Source organism: Mauremys reevesii, linkage group 4, assembly GCF_016161935.1.
Source record: "Mauremys reevesii isolate NIE-2019 linkage group 4, ASM1616193v1, whole genome shotgun sequence".
Lineage (NCBI taxonomy): Eukaryota > Metazoa > Chordata > Testudines > Geoemydidae > Mauremys > Mauremys reevesii.
In genome coordinates, this window is record NC_052626.1 from 130,519,997 (window position 1) to 130,536,816 (window position 16,820).

The 16,820-nt window shown below is 48.7% G+C and overlaps 1 protein-coding gene across 7 annotated transcripts in view; it reads left to right on the top strand.

The window, feature by feature from the left end:
* Positions 1-16,820, top strand: part of FOXP4 (forkhead box P4) — a 140,724-nt gene that overhangs the window by 35,184 nt on the left and 88,720 nt on the right. For all 7 annotated transcript variants that reach the window (XR_005597669.1, XM_039535187.1, XM_039535189.1 and 4 more), the window contains exon 2: positions 8,865-9,072. Coding sequence is in view for 6 of the 7 variants with exons in the window: in XM_039535187.1 (XP_039391121.1) it covers positions 8,881-9,072 (192 nt within the window). In the remaining variant the exon portion in view is untranslated. The remainder of the gene's footprint in view (positions 1-8,864; positions 9,073-16,820) is intronic.

Here is a 16,820-nt window from a genome sequence, read left to right on the forward strand (position 1 = left end):
GGAAACCAGTGCAGCAGTATCCCACTAGCATTGAGACCAGAAAAGTGAAATTTACTGGACTCGTGAAACTGATCAGCATTTTGTTATTGACCATAGAGATTGTCAGACTGGACCAAGCCAGTGGCCCATCTAGTCCAGTATCCTATCTCTGATAGCGGCTAGCATCAGATGCTTCAGAGGAAGGTGCAAAAAATGCCATATTTATGCAATAAGCTACCAATAGGGAAAGATTTCCTCCTAATTTTCAATAGCTAGATTTGAAATTATGCCCTGAAGCCAGGAAAGTTTACATTTTCTCCAATACTCTTATATATTTTTTTTAACATTTTCCTATTATAACTCTGGATATTCTTGTTATCCATATAAACATCTAATCCAACTCTGAGTCCTTTAAAGCTCATGACCCCAAAGATAGCTCATGGCTTCTGGACACAGAAAGACCCCGGGATTCTCTCTGCTTCTCCTGTTGAAACTATTCACATGCTTAAAGTTGGAGATGGTTAGAAAATAGTTGTTAGTAGTCTCAGGGTGGGAGGGGGAACATGGAAAGAAATGGAAAACCTTGTTTTCAGGAATTTTTTGGCTTTTTGAACATTGAAAAATTCTCATCATTTAAAAAAGAAACCCGAAGACTGTCGAAAGAAATGAAAATTCTCATTTTCAGGGAGAAAATTATTTAAGTGAAATATTTTGCCCAGCTCTGCTTTAACTGGAATGCTCAGCTCTTTCAGGCTTGAACTCTTAAAGTTGGGCAGAAATGGAATGAAGTGATTTGGGACTGTGGGAGAAACCGCCCAGGCTCCAGCCCGAATCTCTACACTGATCATTTTAGCTCAAGTCAGCAGAGCTGAGCCAGCCGCGGCTGTGCTCCATGTATTGCACTGTAAACTATCCTAAATCACTTAATGCCTGTGCCTCAGTTCCCCCTCTGTAGAATGGGGTAATAGCACCAGGGGGTGGTGAGGATAAATCCATGAGATTGTGAGGTGCTCAGATTCCATGGTAACGGGGACCATGTAAGAGCCATGGATAGCTATCATCTTGGGAAGGCACTCAACTGCTGCAGTGGTGAGTGTGGGTTAACTTCTATATAGGCTAGAAGAATGCAAGTGAATTGAATGAAAAAATACGAGGGAAGAGAAACTGAGACACAATGGAGGGGAAGAGACAGCATGAGCCAGTGGTTAGAGCAGATTATAAAGCAATGTGCCTTTCTGTTCTTTATGTGACTCTGTAAGGTAGACACTCTGATTGGTAGACTGGAGGACTTGGAGTGAGGACTCCTAGGTTCTTTTTCCTTGCTTTACTTCTGGCCAGACTTTATGGGGACCAGTCGCTTCACCGCTCTGTACCTTGCTCTCCCTGTCTCCAATATAGGTGCATTAGCTATGCTTCTACCTACCAAAGTGTGAGTGCATGGATTGATTTGTTTGGAAGGTGCTTTGAGATCAATACACAGCTTTGAGCACAAGCTCGGGGAGGGTGAATGCAGTCGGCACATGGATCTGCCTAGATTTTGCTCACAATGTCCGTAGGCAAACATTGTCTCTCTTTCTGGTAATGTCTGTGATCCCTTCTCAGCAAGCGTCTCGGAGCTTGGAGCAACATTCCTCGATTTCACGCGAGTGCCCTCACATCCCTGCAAGTGACTCTCATATATTTTAAATAAAAAGAAAATACAGTAATCCCTTTAACCTTGAATTCTCTCGTAGCTACAAGTATGTCACTTTGTGCGTGTGTGTGTGCACGCGAGTGTGTGTTTTTGAAAGTATGAGGACTACAGGAGGGAGCCGGCAACTCCACATGGGAATTAATGTCATTCATACACCCTGCGGAAATGACTTTTGAAATGCATATAATCTCAAACATGCAAATGAGAAGCTTGCTTCACCCTGTTTAATATGAATGATCAGCTTCTGAATAGCTATTATTACACGCCACATTTCAGCAATTATGTTGTTCGCGGTTTGTCTTTCTATCTTGCAGAAAGAAAAAAGAGACAGAAAAGAAAGAGGATAGGAGGGGGAAAAAAGACAAGAAACAGTTTTTCCCCCCCCATCCCTTTTTTTTTTCTTTTCCTGTTTCGAACTTGCTGACCATCTCTCTGATTGGCAACTGGCAAACACCATGCCTATTTCAGTTCTCCCCTTGGCAAGGAAAGGAGCTGGCTTGAATGAAGCAAAACTGCTGCATTCTGTCTTCCTTGCAAAGGAGTGAAAGAAACAATTTTCCTGTCAGGGCACCACATCTCTAGTTTGCTTAGTGCGTCAGTGTCCAGGATCCCAGATGAAGCCTTCAGGTGAGGGGAGTCCAGTGTTATGTTCAACCCCTTCTCATGTATATCAGTAGGTTGGATTAATAGATTTTTCTAAGCAGAAGAGGCCATTGACCATCTACTCCAACTGCTTAGCACAGGCCAGAGAATATCATCCTGTGATGACTGCTTCAAGCCCACTGACCTGTGGTTGAACTAAAGTATTATCTTATTGGGCTTGATTTTTTGATTAGTGACTGTACCAGGGGAGGGATAGCTCAGTGGTTTGAGCATTGGCCTGCTAAACCCAAGGTTGTGAGTTCAATCCTTGTGGGGGCCACTTAGGGATCTGGGGCAAAATCAGTACATGGTCCTGCTAGTGAAGGCAGGGGGCTGGATTCAATAACCTTTCAGGGTCCCTTCCAGTTCTATGAGATAGGTATATCTCCATATTTTTATATTTACCTTGGAGCATCTTAGAGCTACATGTTGCGACAGCAGCTCCCATGGGTGCCCCAACCCCCAGCTTCGTTAATTGCACATATTGATAAAACTCACCTTCCGTGTATGCACCTGTCAATACCACCACCAAGCAGGAATTCCCATCTCAGCTCCGTGTCCAGCCACTCTTTAAACCTGTCCTCAGATCATTACAAATACTGTGCTCTGACACAGGAGCCTCTCATCCGCAGTTCTCAAAGCATGTGACAAAGAATAAGTGTCATCCCGATTTTACAGAAGGTAAAACAGACACAAAGAGGGGAAGTGACTTGCCTAAGTCAGGCTCAGGAGTAGAACCCAGGAGTCCTGGCAGCCTGTTCCCTGATTTGCTCATACTGCTGCCCCCACGTACATATGGAATAGAAAGTTCCGTTGCAGTTTCACCATGATGTAATGAGACAAATGAAATTCAGTAGATAGCAGGCATAATACAAACAGAAGGAAGTATTTCATCATACAGCGCACAGTCAACCTGTGGAACTCTTTGCCAGAGGATGTTGTGGAAGCCAAGACTATAACAAGGTTTTTTTTAAAAACAAAACAAAAAACACTAGATAAGTTCATGGAGGATAGAGGTCCATCAATAGCTATTAGCCAGGATGGTGTCTCCAGCCTCTGTTTGCCAGAAGCTGGGAATGGGTGACAGGGGATGGATCACTTGATGATTATCTGTTCTGTTTATTCCCTCTGGTGTACCTGGTATTAGCCATTGTCAGAAAACAGAATACTGGGCTAGATGGACCATTGGTCTGACCCAGTACAGCCATTCTTATGTACATTGGTCCAGATTTAATGCATGCAGCCAGCCTGTTAGGGATATATTTTTTTCACTTGAGGACATGTGGCTATTTCATCAGACACATCTACGAAGGGAGGCAGTTTCACACAAACGCCCTCTAACACACATCTCATCGTTTTGAAAGAGAACCTTCCATTACAGCTAACCAGTCACTCACTGGTAAAGCCCAGTTGCATAAAGATTATTAATCCGATCTCTTTGAAACTAGTGCATGTAACTTTTTGGAACTCCCACCTTCCCCCTCTGTGTAAATGTAAGCAATAGAGAGGAAGCATGGCTACTGGTTAAGGTACTGGACTGGGACTCTGAGTTCAATTCCCATCTCTGCCACAGACTTGCTGTGACCTTGGGCCAGTTACATACACCCAGTTTTTCAAGAGCTTGGCTCTCTTTTAAGCCTTTTTAAATGAAGACTGGACCGTGAAGCACTCAGCATCCAGGAGCTCCTGTTTTGACCCTTTGGGGCAGATTCTCAATAGAGCTCTGCATGCGGTGTACTGGGCTGTTCTGAAAATCTGGCCACCTATTTTGGTGTCCTAAATGGGAGCTGAGCTCTTTAGAACATCTGGCCCCTAATCCCTCTGTGCCTCAGTTTCCCCATCAGTGAAATAGGGATAATCTTCCTTTGTCTCCCAGGGGTGCTGTGAAGATAAAATCCCTTAATGCTTGCAGGGTGTTCAGATGCTACAATAATGCAGGCCATAGAGAAGCCTCTAGCTAGACAAAATAAAGTCTTCGGGGATGGAAAGCTCTGTCACAACAGCTCACTCATTGCCAAGGTATAGAAGAGAAAATGAAAAGTTTGTAATTCATCTGCTAGTGAATTCTGTCTGTCTAATGCAATTCAAATTCTGTCCCAGTGGTGATGATGCCGACTGCAAACAAGAAGCATGGGAAATCTCACAAGGAATGTTTGTCGATCTCTCTTCGCTTCCTGGCGGGAGCTCCCAAGTACAAATGAATCCAGGCTGCACCGTTCAGATCCAGATCTGAACTTCCCCATAATTCAGGCAGGCCAAGGGCAGGCTGTTAAATTCTGTCCTAAACTTTGATGTGTTCAGGTTCAAGGGTGGGGGTTGTTCGGACCCTGCTCTGCTCCTAAATCCTCACACACACCCCTTCTCTGGTGACATGTCAATACTTGTTACTCCAACTCACATTAAGTATAATTAAGGTATTCACATGCTGTACTCTCACAAGTATTTAGTACTGCCCACAATTGTGTAGGCAGCATTGTCTTCTGGGTACTCAGGAGACCTAGTGGGTGCCTGGGGGAGCAGAGGTCATATAACGTTTTCCCTTCCCCCAGAAAGTCCCATGACTGCTGGAGAGTGCAGGCCACCTTGGAGCCGGGTGGGAGGTCGCACTGCACAAGCAAACCATACCCTGGAAGAGACAGGTACTAAAACTGGATGAGCAGGGCATTCTTCAGAGCGCAAAGCTCTGCCAATAACAAACCTGCAGAGCTGTTAAACACTTTCCACCGTGCTCTTGCTGATGGGCTCTGTTCAGATTCAAGGGCCAAATTCATAGATTGCAAGGCTAGAAGGGACCATTGTGATGATCTCCTCTGACCTCTACAGAGACCCACCCCACAATAATTCCTAGAGCAGATCTTTTAGAAAAACATCCTGTCTTGATTTAGAAATGGTCAGTGATGCAGAGTCCACCACGACCTTTGGTAAATTGTTCTGATGGTTAATTGTTCTCAGTTAAAAAGTTGCACCTTATTTCCCCTTTGAATTTGTCTAGCTTCAGCTTCCAGCCCTGGGATCATGTTAGACCTTTCTCTGCTGGAGTGAAGAGCCCATTATTAAATATTTGTTCCCCAAGGAGGTACTTCCGCACTACAATCAGGTCATCACTTAACCTTCTCTTTGTTAAGCTAAATAGACTCAAGGAGCTCAATCTATCAGTATAAGGCATCCCACGAAGTGGGTATTCACCCACGAAAGCTCATGCTCCAAAACGTCTGTTAGTCTATAAGGTGCCACAGGACTCTTTGCTGCTTTTACAGTATAAGGTATACTTTCTAATCCCTTAATCTTTCTCCTGGCTCTTTTCTGAACCCTCTCCAGTGTATCAACATCCTTCTTGAATTGTGGGTACCAGAACTGGACACAGTGTTCCAGCAGTAGTCACACCACTGCCAAATAGAGAGGTAAAACAACCTCCCTCTACTCGTTTTATGCATTCCGGGATCACATTAGCCGTTTTGGCCACAGCATCACCCTGGGAGCTCATGTCCAGCTGATTATCCACCCATCCTCAAATCCTTTTCCAGAGTCACTGTTTCCCAGGGTAGAGTCCCCTATTGTGTAAGGATGGCTGGCATGCTTTGTTCCTAGATGTCTACATTTGCATTTAGCCATATTTAACACGTATTGTTTGCTTGAGCCCAGCTTACCAAGTGCTCCCGATCGTTGTGCATCATTGACCTGTCATCTTCATTATTTACCAGTCCTCCAATTTTTGTGTCAACTGCAAACTTTATCCGTGATGATTTTATGTTTTTCTTCCAGCTCATTAGTTAAATGGTGTCAAGCCAAGAACTGATCCTTGCGGGACCCTCCCAGAAATATACTTGTTCAGTGACAGTTTCCTGTTGACCATTATCTTTTGAGACCATTCCATGAGCCGGTTCTGATGTGTCTCATCTCATTGGGGTTAGCCTGGAGTCCTCAACCACCTACCCTTTGCCGTGGTGCTGGTGTGGTTTGCTTCCCTTGGCAGTGAAACAAAGCTGTGGGGGTGGGGAGGTTGCACCTCGTATGGTGGTGATTAAAACCCATTGCTGGAACTGAGGAAATTATGGGCTGGGATATTTTTAGTTTCTCCAAGCCCTTAGCATCTTGCTGGGTGTGAATGGGGCATGTGGAGGGTCTGGTTTTCAGTTAGAGGCGATACGCGGCTCCGTCTACTATGGATATTTCTCATAGACCTGTTCTGCAGCCCCTCCAGGATGACACACGCCAGCTTCCCTACCCCTGTGGAGTGAAAGATTCATGGGTAGGTTCTCCCTACGTAATGGCCCCTAAGAAAAAAACCATTTTGACTCCCCTTCCCATCCCTGAGCATTTACCCATGAATTGTTAGGGGAGGGGGCAAATGGGACGGGCCAGGGTGTGGGAAAGGGAAGCTGTATGGGAGGTGGTGATGCTGGAACCTGTCTGATGAGGTGAACAGCAAGTCAGCCCTGCAGCCCCCCAGACTGCAAAAATCATGCAGCGGGACCCAAAAATCATTAAATCATAAAAAAGTGAATAAGTTTGGGGTTCTCTCTATTTGCCTTGAAAGTTTTTGAGCCTTTAGGGGGCACTCGGGTCATGTTCTCGAGCTTTTTTTCCACAGCTGTGAGGGTTAGAAATTTTACTTTTAAAAAAAAAACAACGGATTCTCCTGTAATAAACTGACTCCAGGAGTTGAGGCTTAAAGAAAAACACCAAAAACCAACTGTTGTATGTGTGATATTGAAGGGCGGGGGGTGATGAGAAGTCTGAGGGGAGGGTCACCTTCTGGTGGCTGATGCATCTCTTTGAAGAACTGCTGCTTCTCAGATTTGAATCCTGCATCCCATGTTGGCTTGGCGCTCGGTTGTGCGTGGTTTGTTCTTAACACGCTCTGCTTTGTGTCTGCACTTGGCGGCATCTCTCTGGTTAGTAGAGCTGGTTGAAAATATTTCCAATGCAAAATTTTTTGCCATTGAAAACCACTCATTTGAGAGAATTGAAACATTTTGCTGGACTATATCGATTTTTGTCAACATTTTCAACAGGAAAATATCAAAATGTCCTGCTTCATCTCTTTTATGTGATATTTGAAATGATCGAGTGAAAATGCAATCTTTTGACCTTATGAAAAACAAAATTCTTTGGACTATTTTGTTTTTTTGTGAAAAATTCCAAGATTTCTACTTTTTGTCCCAGTTCAGGACGAAATACATTTAATATCAAAATCTTGGAATTTCCCGCCAGACAGAAATTCTCTGTTTTGACCAGTCCTGCTGTTTGTAATACAATAACTACACAGAGAGTCTGCTCATGGTGCTGGAAATGTACTAGATGGTTCACAAACGGTTGGGGCTGCCGGCGTGCAAATCTATCCACAGACCCCTCTGTAGCCACTTGGATTTCAGTTTAAGGGTGGCTTTATTTTGGTTTAGATTAAACTGATTTCTGCTCCGCTAGAACTTAAGTGAAATAAACTGCTCTGAAATCAATAGAAGAGGGTCGTGCACACAGCCTCTTGGACCAGCTTAATTCAATCAGTTTAAAATCACATCTATAATTGAGCAGTGCATCTTTGTGTGTAGACAGGCTTGCAGGTTAAAGTACAGAACTCACAGAGTTTAGGTCTTAATGCAGATGAGAGAGAGCACAAGACAATGGGTTAGCTGCAGGAGAGGCAGGGGTAGGAAGGATTCATAATTTCATAGCGCTGAAGACCAGAGGGGCCGCCAGATTACCTCGTCTGACCTGCTGTGCATCATGGGCCATCACATTTCACCCACATAGCCCCTATTGATCCCAAAGACTCTAGTTAGACTAACACATTTCAGTCCTCAGGCACCTAGACTTCATGCCACTGTCCGAGCACAGGAGAGGCCAGGGTGCCACCAATGCCCCAGGCCCCTGCAATGGAAGGGAATGATTAGGTGATCCCAGCAGGCAAGTCACTCCCTGCGCCGCAGAAGAAGGCAAAAACGCCCCAATATCCCTGCGAGTCTGATCTTCCCAGTCCCAGATCTGGCGATCTGTTAGATCCTGAGCATGTGAGCACAACCCACCGGCCAGGCATCTGGAGAGAGGATTCATTGGAGGGGGGGCGAGTGGGTTTTAGGGAGGGTTTAGAGGAGGAAAGGAAGGGCACTCCTCCAAGTCAGGGGCGGGAGTGGAGGTGAAGCTGGGGTGAGGAGAGCCTTGGCAGGGTGGGGAAGACATGAGTGGCTGGAGGTGGAGGTGGGTCATGGTGAGATGATGTCCCAGGTGGATCTTGGCAGGCAGGATGGTTGGGTGTTGGAGGAGGAAATGATGCGTGGCCCTGCCTTGCTTGAGTTCGTTGCTCAAGGGAAATGGTCCTACAGCTCCTGCTAACCAGCTGCCTCATGTGCCAATGCTGGGGGCTGTAGAAAGGGCAGATGCAAGGAGGGAAGAGGGAACCCTGCCCTGGTGAGGCCAGGGTAGCAAGTACAGACAACATGCACCAGGGGGCTGCTCTCCCCGCAGGCCCTCATAGCCCAGGGGTAGCCCCATCCAACACCTCCAATAACGCTCTGCTCAGGGACGCTGCTGCTTCTCATTGCTCACTCAGGTCCTGCGAGCAAGTCATGATGGTTGAATCTGCCTCGGAGACAATACGCTCCACTCCCTCCAGCCAGAACGGGGTCAGCAGCCTCACCAACCAGACAGACGGAGGAGGCGGCGGTGGCGGCGGTGGAGGAGGAGGAAGGGAAGGAGGCGGCGGGGAAACCAATGGGGAAATGAGTCCGGTGGAACTCCTGCATTTTCAGCAGCAGCAGGTAGGAAAGAGCCTCTTTCTTCTCCTCCCTTTCTCTCTCTCTTACTCTGTCTTCCCTATGTCCTGGGTTTTTTTTTTTTTTTTTTTTTTTGCATCCCCCAGTCTTTGAGCTTTTGGGACATCTGGAGACCTGCACTGGAAATCATAGAATTATAGAAATGTAGGGCTGGAAGGGACCTCGGGCGGTCATCAAGTCCAATCCCCTGTGCTGAAGCAGGACCATCCCTGACCTGTGTTTGTCCAACCTGTTCTTAAAAACTTCCGATGATGGGAAGTCCACAACCTCCCTTGGAAGCTTATTCCAGAGCTTAGCTGGCCTTACAGGTTAAATATCAGGAAAACGTTTAACTTCATCTCCCTTGCTGCAGATTAAGCCAAATACTGCTTGCCTGACCCTTCAATGGACATAGAGAGCTATTGATCAGTCCTCTTTGTAACAGCCCTTAACATATTTGAAGACTGTTATCGGGTTCCCCCTCAGTTGTTTTTTCTCAAGACTAAACCTGCCCAGTTTTCTTTAACCTTTCCTCAGAGGCCAGGTTTTCTAAACCTTTTCTCCTCTTTGTTGTTCTCCCCTTGAGTCTCCAATTTGTCCACATCTTTCCTAAAATTTGGCACCCAGAATTGGACACAGGACTCCAGCTGAGGTCTCACCATTGCAGAGTAGAGCAGCTCAATTACTTCCCTTGTCTGACATTCGCCACTCCTGTTAATAGACCCCAGAATGATATTAGTCTGTTTTGCAGCTGCATCACATTGTTGACTCATTTCAGTTAGGATCCACTCTCGGCCCCAGATCCTTTTCACAAGAACTGCCACCGAGCCAGTTACTCTCCACTGTGTAGTTGTGCATTTGATTTTTTCCCCCCTAAGTGAAGTACTTTGCACTTAGCTTTTGCTGAACTTCGTCATGTTGATTTTCAGACAAGTTCTCCAATTTGTCAAGGTTGTTTTGAATTCGAATCCTCTCCTCCAAAGTGCTTGCAACCCCTCCTAGCTTGGTAGCATGGGCAGATTTTGTTACATGCTCCCCGTTCCATTATTCAAGTCATTAATGAAAATATTGAATAGTACCGAGCCCAGGACTGACCCTGTGGGACCCCACTTGGTTCCTCCCAGTTGGAGAGTGAACCATTGGTAACTATTCTTTGAGTACGGTCTTTCATATGAGGGTGCTCTCAATCGGGTCCCTCTCAAGTACTGTCTGCAGTGGTCTATGGGAGAACACAATAGTTGCATCTGCTCTGCCTGACCTAGGCACCCCACGGAAGAGGAGGCAGGCAGGGCAGGGCTGCTGCTCTCAATACTTCAGTGAGCTTCTGCCGTCCAGCAAACCTCACCTCACCTCAATGTGCGTGCCTTGCTCTGGGCCAATCTTGTCACTCACTTTCAGCCAAGAGCATGAGCCTCCAAGGGCGCCAGCACTGCTGGAGGTGCCACCTCATCGATGGGGAGTTCAGACTAAGGGCCAGAAGGCAAGGTCCTTGAAGATCCCCTTGGCACACTCGTCACCTTAGTTTTGGGATGTTAGCTCTGATGCTCAGGCCACATTCCAGCATGGCCAGTTGCACCCTGCCTCCCTCAGTTCTCCTGCAATTTCAGCTGGAGATGTCAATCTGCACTTCAGGCGGTTCTTTAGTGTTCCAGTGCGCTGTTGGAATGGGTGATGTGCTCTGCTACAGGGATGGCTGCATTTTAGTGCTGGCAGAGTGATCCCTATCTTGCTACAGACCGTGTGGCTCTGGGATCCTTTCATATGGAATGAATGTAAGACAGTGTCAAAAGCTGAATGCATGGTGTTGGGACGTCAGGGGAGGGAAAGGGCTGTGAGTACAAAATGATTATAAAAACCCGCTGGGCATAAAGTAGGTAGCTGCTTCTTTCTCTGCTCCATGGGCTCTTCCTCTTCACTCTCGGAGATTACCGATGTCTGCTCTTTCTCTTCCATGCTTTGGGGCTCACAGCCCTGTAAGGAGGGGTGTGCTGGTGAGTGTGCGTAGGCCTGCCTGTGTGAATGTGTGTCTGAGCACGCCTGCCTTTGTACAGATGTCTTCCTGCAAATGCATTTGTGTGCAAGTCTTGGGCTCGGTGTGCCAGTCAGCTCATGTGTGCATACGTCTCAACCTGTGTGTATTTCTGTGTGCATCTCTGTGCTCGTGCACATAGGCCTTTTTTGCACATGCCGAGTTCTGGGTGCAGGGGTGCATTGGTGCGCATATAGCTTGATCTCTGCATGTATGCACACACATGTAACTTGGGGAATACATGCACACTGAACTACGCACATGCCCACCAAGTATGTGCACACATGCAGCTATGCGTGTCTAGTTTGAGTGCGTGTGTGCGTACACACACAACTCTCGCTCACTGTGCTTGAGTGCAGCTAGGGGCGGGGGGGCGCATGTGTAGTTTAGGCTGGGGGTGGGGGGGTGCAGGCATGCCTGCAGGTTACCTTTTCAAAACAAACTTCAGAGAAAACATAAATTTTCCTCCTCGGATACTAAATAAGGCAATGATCCCAGCCTCGTGTGGAGATCGCCTCCCTGAGCCATAAATTCCAGCGTGAAAGCTGTAAAAAATTGCTGTGTCTGATACTTTAGTAGCGAGCGCTGTAAATCCATTACCTGAATAACAGCCGTTTCTCACGCAGTTAAGCCACTGTTCCCCTGATCTGAAGGGTAATCATGCATGTAATGCTTCTCCGAGTCACCCCGCCGAATGAGATGCTGCTCGTCCTCTCCCCTCCCCAACAGGGAAGGGGGGGGTGCGGTTGCCTTTGCAGTGCCCTGCGCAGAGGGCACTGAAATTCACTTAGTGGCAGCGTGTGCTTCAGACTCGCCTGGCCATGGTAAATAGGAGACGCTTGTTCATTTGTAGCCAGGACAAGGCAAAGGGGATGGCGGGCTGTGTGCTTGGAAAGCACCAGTGACTCTGCCAGGGCCCCGGTGGCTTTTGGCACAGGCCGCTGGGGAATGGGTAAAGGCAGTTGATTCCCATTAGTGCCTGGCATTCCTATCACTCCTTCTGTCTGCTGCCACCCCCCGTGAATGCTCACTCGCCCCCTCGCAGGCACCGGGTCACATCCCTGGGTGCTGCATGCAGGCTGCTGGGGGTCAGGCAGAGAGAGCCATGTGTTAGCACCAGAGGCTCGTAAGGCATGTCAGAAAGGTTAGTGAATGCAAGGGTCGCAGCACCGCACCCCTGGAGGCAGGGAAGTGCTGGTGGTATCCCTGTTTCATGTATGGGGTAGGAGAGAGAGAGCAAGTGACTGGACCAAAGTTGTGTGATGAGTCAGTGGCAAGAAGCCCCAATCCTGTTCTCTAGTCACTAGCCTGCCCTTGCCTCTCAGAGTTGGGGAACTGAAGCCAGCAGTCCTGGTAGCTAGTTCTTGCTCTCAGCATTAGGCATTCCCCTTCCAGAGCTGGGAACAGAACCTGCGATCCATGAGACTAGACATGGTCTCTGACACGGTCAGTGTATCTAGATGGGTGATTCTTAACCTTTTCCAAACCTGGGCCCCCTTTCCCATCCCAGGCACTCCTTCTGCCTAGCCACGTGGGCTGGGCGGGGTGGTCTCGACCCCCCAGATCGAGAGTGCCATGATCAAGACACCCCGTAGTGAAGCTGTGCTAATGGAGGGTAATTCAGATGTTCGTCAGACACAGCGGTGGGAAGCGCAACCCCCTGTAGCGGAGAGGCGATTTGGGGATGTGGATTTTAAAATTCTCTTCGAATCTTTTCCAGCCGTTGTGGTTGTCTGGTCGCTGAATCACTGAATGCATTACAAAGTGCTCCTTTAGAACTGGCTGGTGGGCTGAGGCGGAGAATCTACCCATCCCGTTAGCCCTCGTCAGCCTAAATCCTGACCCTGATGCCGTGGTTTCTTGGCCTTAGCAAATTCTCTTCATCCTGACATTCCAATGGTGTTTGTATCCCAGCTGCCCTAGCCCTGCGGGCACCACCGCCCATCTGGGTCGCTGGTCGGGAGCGATGAGGCAATAGGAGATGTGCTTGGAGTTACAAGCTATTGCCTCCCCCCCCCCCCCCGCCCTCCTTATCATATAATCCAGGAACAAGGGTGTGTGGGATGATGATGATATTTTGACGCTGCATGTGGAACTCTCTGGCACAAGGTTTTACTTGGTGAGCTTCCAAGCTTGAATGACATCTGCAGTGACAGTAGCTTGAATAGACATTCCTAAGGCCCATCAATCTTTGTGCTTCAGGGAACAAGCTGAGTACCAGCTGGGGTCAGGAGTAAATGTCCCCATATAGAGAGTTTTGCACAATTAGGTGCTTTATGAAGGTTTTCTATTTTCCTCAGATGCATCTGGCATTTACCCCTGTCGAAAGCAGGATACTGGACCACTGGGCTGTTCCTGTCTGCTGGCTCCCATATCCCTGTTTGTGCCGCAGTTCCTGAAATGTCTCGGTTTTGGTTTTTTTAACTATGCGAATTCCACGGAGAGTTTTGAAAAACCGTTTATGGGTCATTGAGGTCTATGGGGAGGAAATAATTGGATTGATGCCATCCCCAAAAGGGGGTTGCGAACACACAATCATCTAGGGTTTAAATGCTTGGGGAGTTCCCGCAAAATTGTCTCCAGCCTAACACAATATGCTTTCCTTATAACACTTAGTTTTGCAAGCCTGGCTTAAATAAACCCCTGGGAGGGAGAGACGGGGTTGTCCCATTTTACAGAGGTGAAATGACTTGCCCAAGACAGGAAGAGAAGTCAGAACTGGCACTAGAAGTGGGGAATTTCTGGCTTCTGGTGCCATGCTCACATCACGAGACTATAACCCTTTGTCTCTCCAGCAGGCGTGTGGCTTTCCAACCGATCACGGGGGGGTGCGAGGGGTCACGGGGAGGATCTTGTGCAGAAGTTCCTCTTCTGCCGAAGCGGGTTCAAGCCCCAGAATTGGGCTGCCTGTGGGGCTGGATTTTGTACCAGGCTCCGGCATGAGCTTTTCATTGCGTTCATTCCGGTTGCCACCGGTATATAGCGCGTTCTCTTCCCGCGCTGAGCAAGTGCCCATCTCCTGAGCTCAGAGTAAACAAGGCCGGGAAACGTGAGCTGGGCTGTGGAGTAATGAGGTGACAGAAGGAGAGAGAGATAAACAGAGAGAGTCAGAAGTCAGGCATCTGACAGGAGTTTAGACTGAAACAAACAGCGCTGGAGAGAGAGCGCACGTCATTTTTGAACAAGACGGAGTGTCTGTTTCCACGCAACGGGCAGAGCTGAAGAGCTTGTTTAAACAGAGATGAAAGGAGTGAGGTGGCTGCACGACCTGCAGCCGGCACTTGGTCCCAGGAGGGGTTGCCGAATTCGAGTGCAGGAAAGGGGGTTGGTCCGGCCGGGGGAGATCTTGAGAGCTACCTGCCGGAGTTTTGTGCTAGGAAACTAGTGTGTCGTTCTTGGGACTCTCTTAACCCTTTGCAGACTGCAGATGCATCCCAAAGGGCTACAGAGGGATCCCACTCAGGAGATGATGGCCCCGTTCTCACCAGAGCTCTTGGCCCGCGTCCTTGTACCTCAAGTGCTATATGCTATGGTTTAGGAGGGGAAGGGAAGAAGAGATGTTCCCATTGAAACTGCAGTGACAGGGTAAGATGCCAGCAGACTGGACGTGCCCAAGCTGGACAGGATCCTCAGCCTTAATGCCTCCCTAAAGAACTGAAACAGCCATTCACGTAAAAGGGGCTGCTCTCATCCTTTGCCCTGCTAGAGACCACACCTGTCCCGTTATTTCCAGCACGGGCCTTCGCTTGGTGGGGTGAACCCCCTGTCCCAATGAGCACACCTTTTGGGGCCTGAAAAGGTGCCCAAAATCATTTGGGGGCCCACGAGAGTCCTTGCACTACACTCTGTGCAGACTGTCTTGCACAAACAGCCCAGTGTGACATCATAAGTGTGTCCCACCAGCTTGGGCATCCCATTGGGCTTCAACTAACTTGATTCCACAGCGCCACCTTCCCAGTGTGTGCAGGTCAAGACAGATGGCTTGGCTTCCCTGCCATAAGATTTCTCCTGTGGAGCTTTAACTGTGACTGATTTCTCACCCCCCACCCTCCCTTTCCCAGCCCCATGCTGTAACCTCTATTCCATGGTCTTGTTTCTTTCAAACCTAGGTTTTGCCAGGCAGGGTCAGACCCAGGGTCAATCTAGTTTTGTGCCTTTTCTCTGGCAACTTGAGTGGCTTCAGAGGAAGGTACAAGAAAACCTCATCATGGACAGTTACAGAATAACCAGCCCCTAGGCAAAGCCTCTCTTCCTGACCTCAGGCAGTTAGTGGCTGGTTTATGCCCTGACCCATGAGGATTAACACAGCCCTTCTGTACTTGTGTATGGTCTAAATGAACTGTGGATGTTCTTATGTTTTTATACATGGGTGGTGCTTGAGCTGAACCCACTAGCCACGTGAGGGTAGATTGCACACTTGGTTGTGCAAAATGGGCACATGCCATGCTAAGGGGGACAGTGTGTGCAGTGATGCCCAGTTTGCACATGCCCAATTTGCATGCACGGGGGGGATGGGCACATACTCTGCAGCTGCAACCCAGGTGCCGATGGTTTTAGAGACAGTCTGAATGTCATTTTGCTCTGGTGTCTCTTGCTGTCCAGTCTCGTGCCAGTTTCAGTACCTGTCGTGCTGTCCCGTGTCTTGAGCAGCGTAATATCTGTGTTAACCTAACAGGACTAACCAAGATCCAAATCTAGCCCTTGGAGTCTGGGTTGATGTCCGAGGGCTTGGTTCTGATCTTGGTTAGCCCTGCTGGTAAACGCAGAGTAAATCCATTGCTGTCGGTGGCTTCACTCTGGATTTACACTGGGGTAATGGGGATTGAAATCAGGCCCCTAGACAACAGCCCCCAGCCTTCTCTGACTGGAGCATTAGAAACAGCTTCCTGCTCGGCTTCCGCAGGCCCTTTCTGAACAGGGTGGAGGGGAGGGAGGGATCTTTCCCCTCCCCATCCCCCAAGCAAGGTGATGGCGTTAGGGTTAAATCCCTGGATTTCAATGGTGGGGCCCAGTTGAAAAGCATCCTGGGATTCAATAGCGCGCGCTTACATTGTGGCAGGGGTCGCTGGAGGGGAAAGGCCAGCCGGGGTCATGGGAGGGTTGCCTAGCATCTGGGAACTCCCACAGTGGTTGCTGTGGGAACGTCAAGAGACCTCCAGCGTGCTAACATCCTGTAACGAGATTCAAAAGGACCCGGGTCTTTGCACATTAATGAGTTTTTAACTCGGGGGGCTAGTCCCCGCCCTGCCCCCACCCAGCAAGACACCCAGTCAGGTGGGGAAGCTGGGAGGACTGGTGGAACTCCTCCCTTTCCATGGTCCTCGGGGGGGGGGGGGGGAAGGTTGGGATGGCAACTGGGGACTAAGGTGGTGAGTGGAGAAGAATCACCCGTTGCAAGATGAGTGATGGGGGGGGAGGAATAGGGGGGAATGTGCCGGATACCACGGCAACCCTGCTGCCCATTGACTGCTGCTGGCTTCACGAGGGGCAGGAGCCTCAGGTGGCAGAACCCCGCCGAGACGCCCACTCCAGCTTTCATCCCAGGCACTTGGTTAGGTGACCGCCTGGGAAATGGTGGCACCAACTGGTTGAAAAGCCTGGTGCAGGATGGGTCTGGTCTGAGCCCGAGCAACTCGTTTGGCCTCCCCTGCGTTCCTTCATGCTCAGTGTTGTCATCTTAAATCTTGTGTGGCTGGCTCTAGGAATCTCTGCCAGGGCTGGGCTC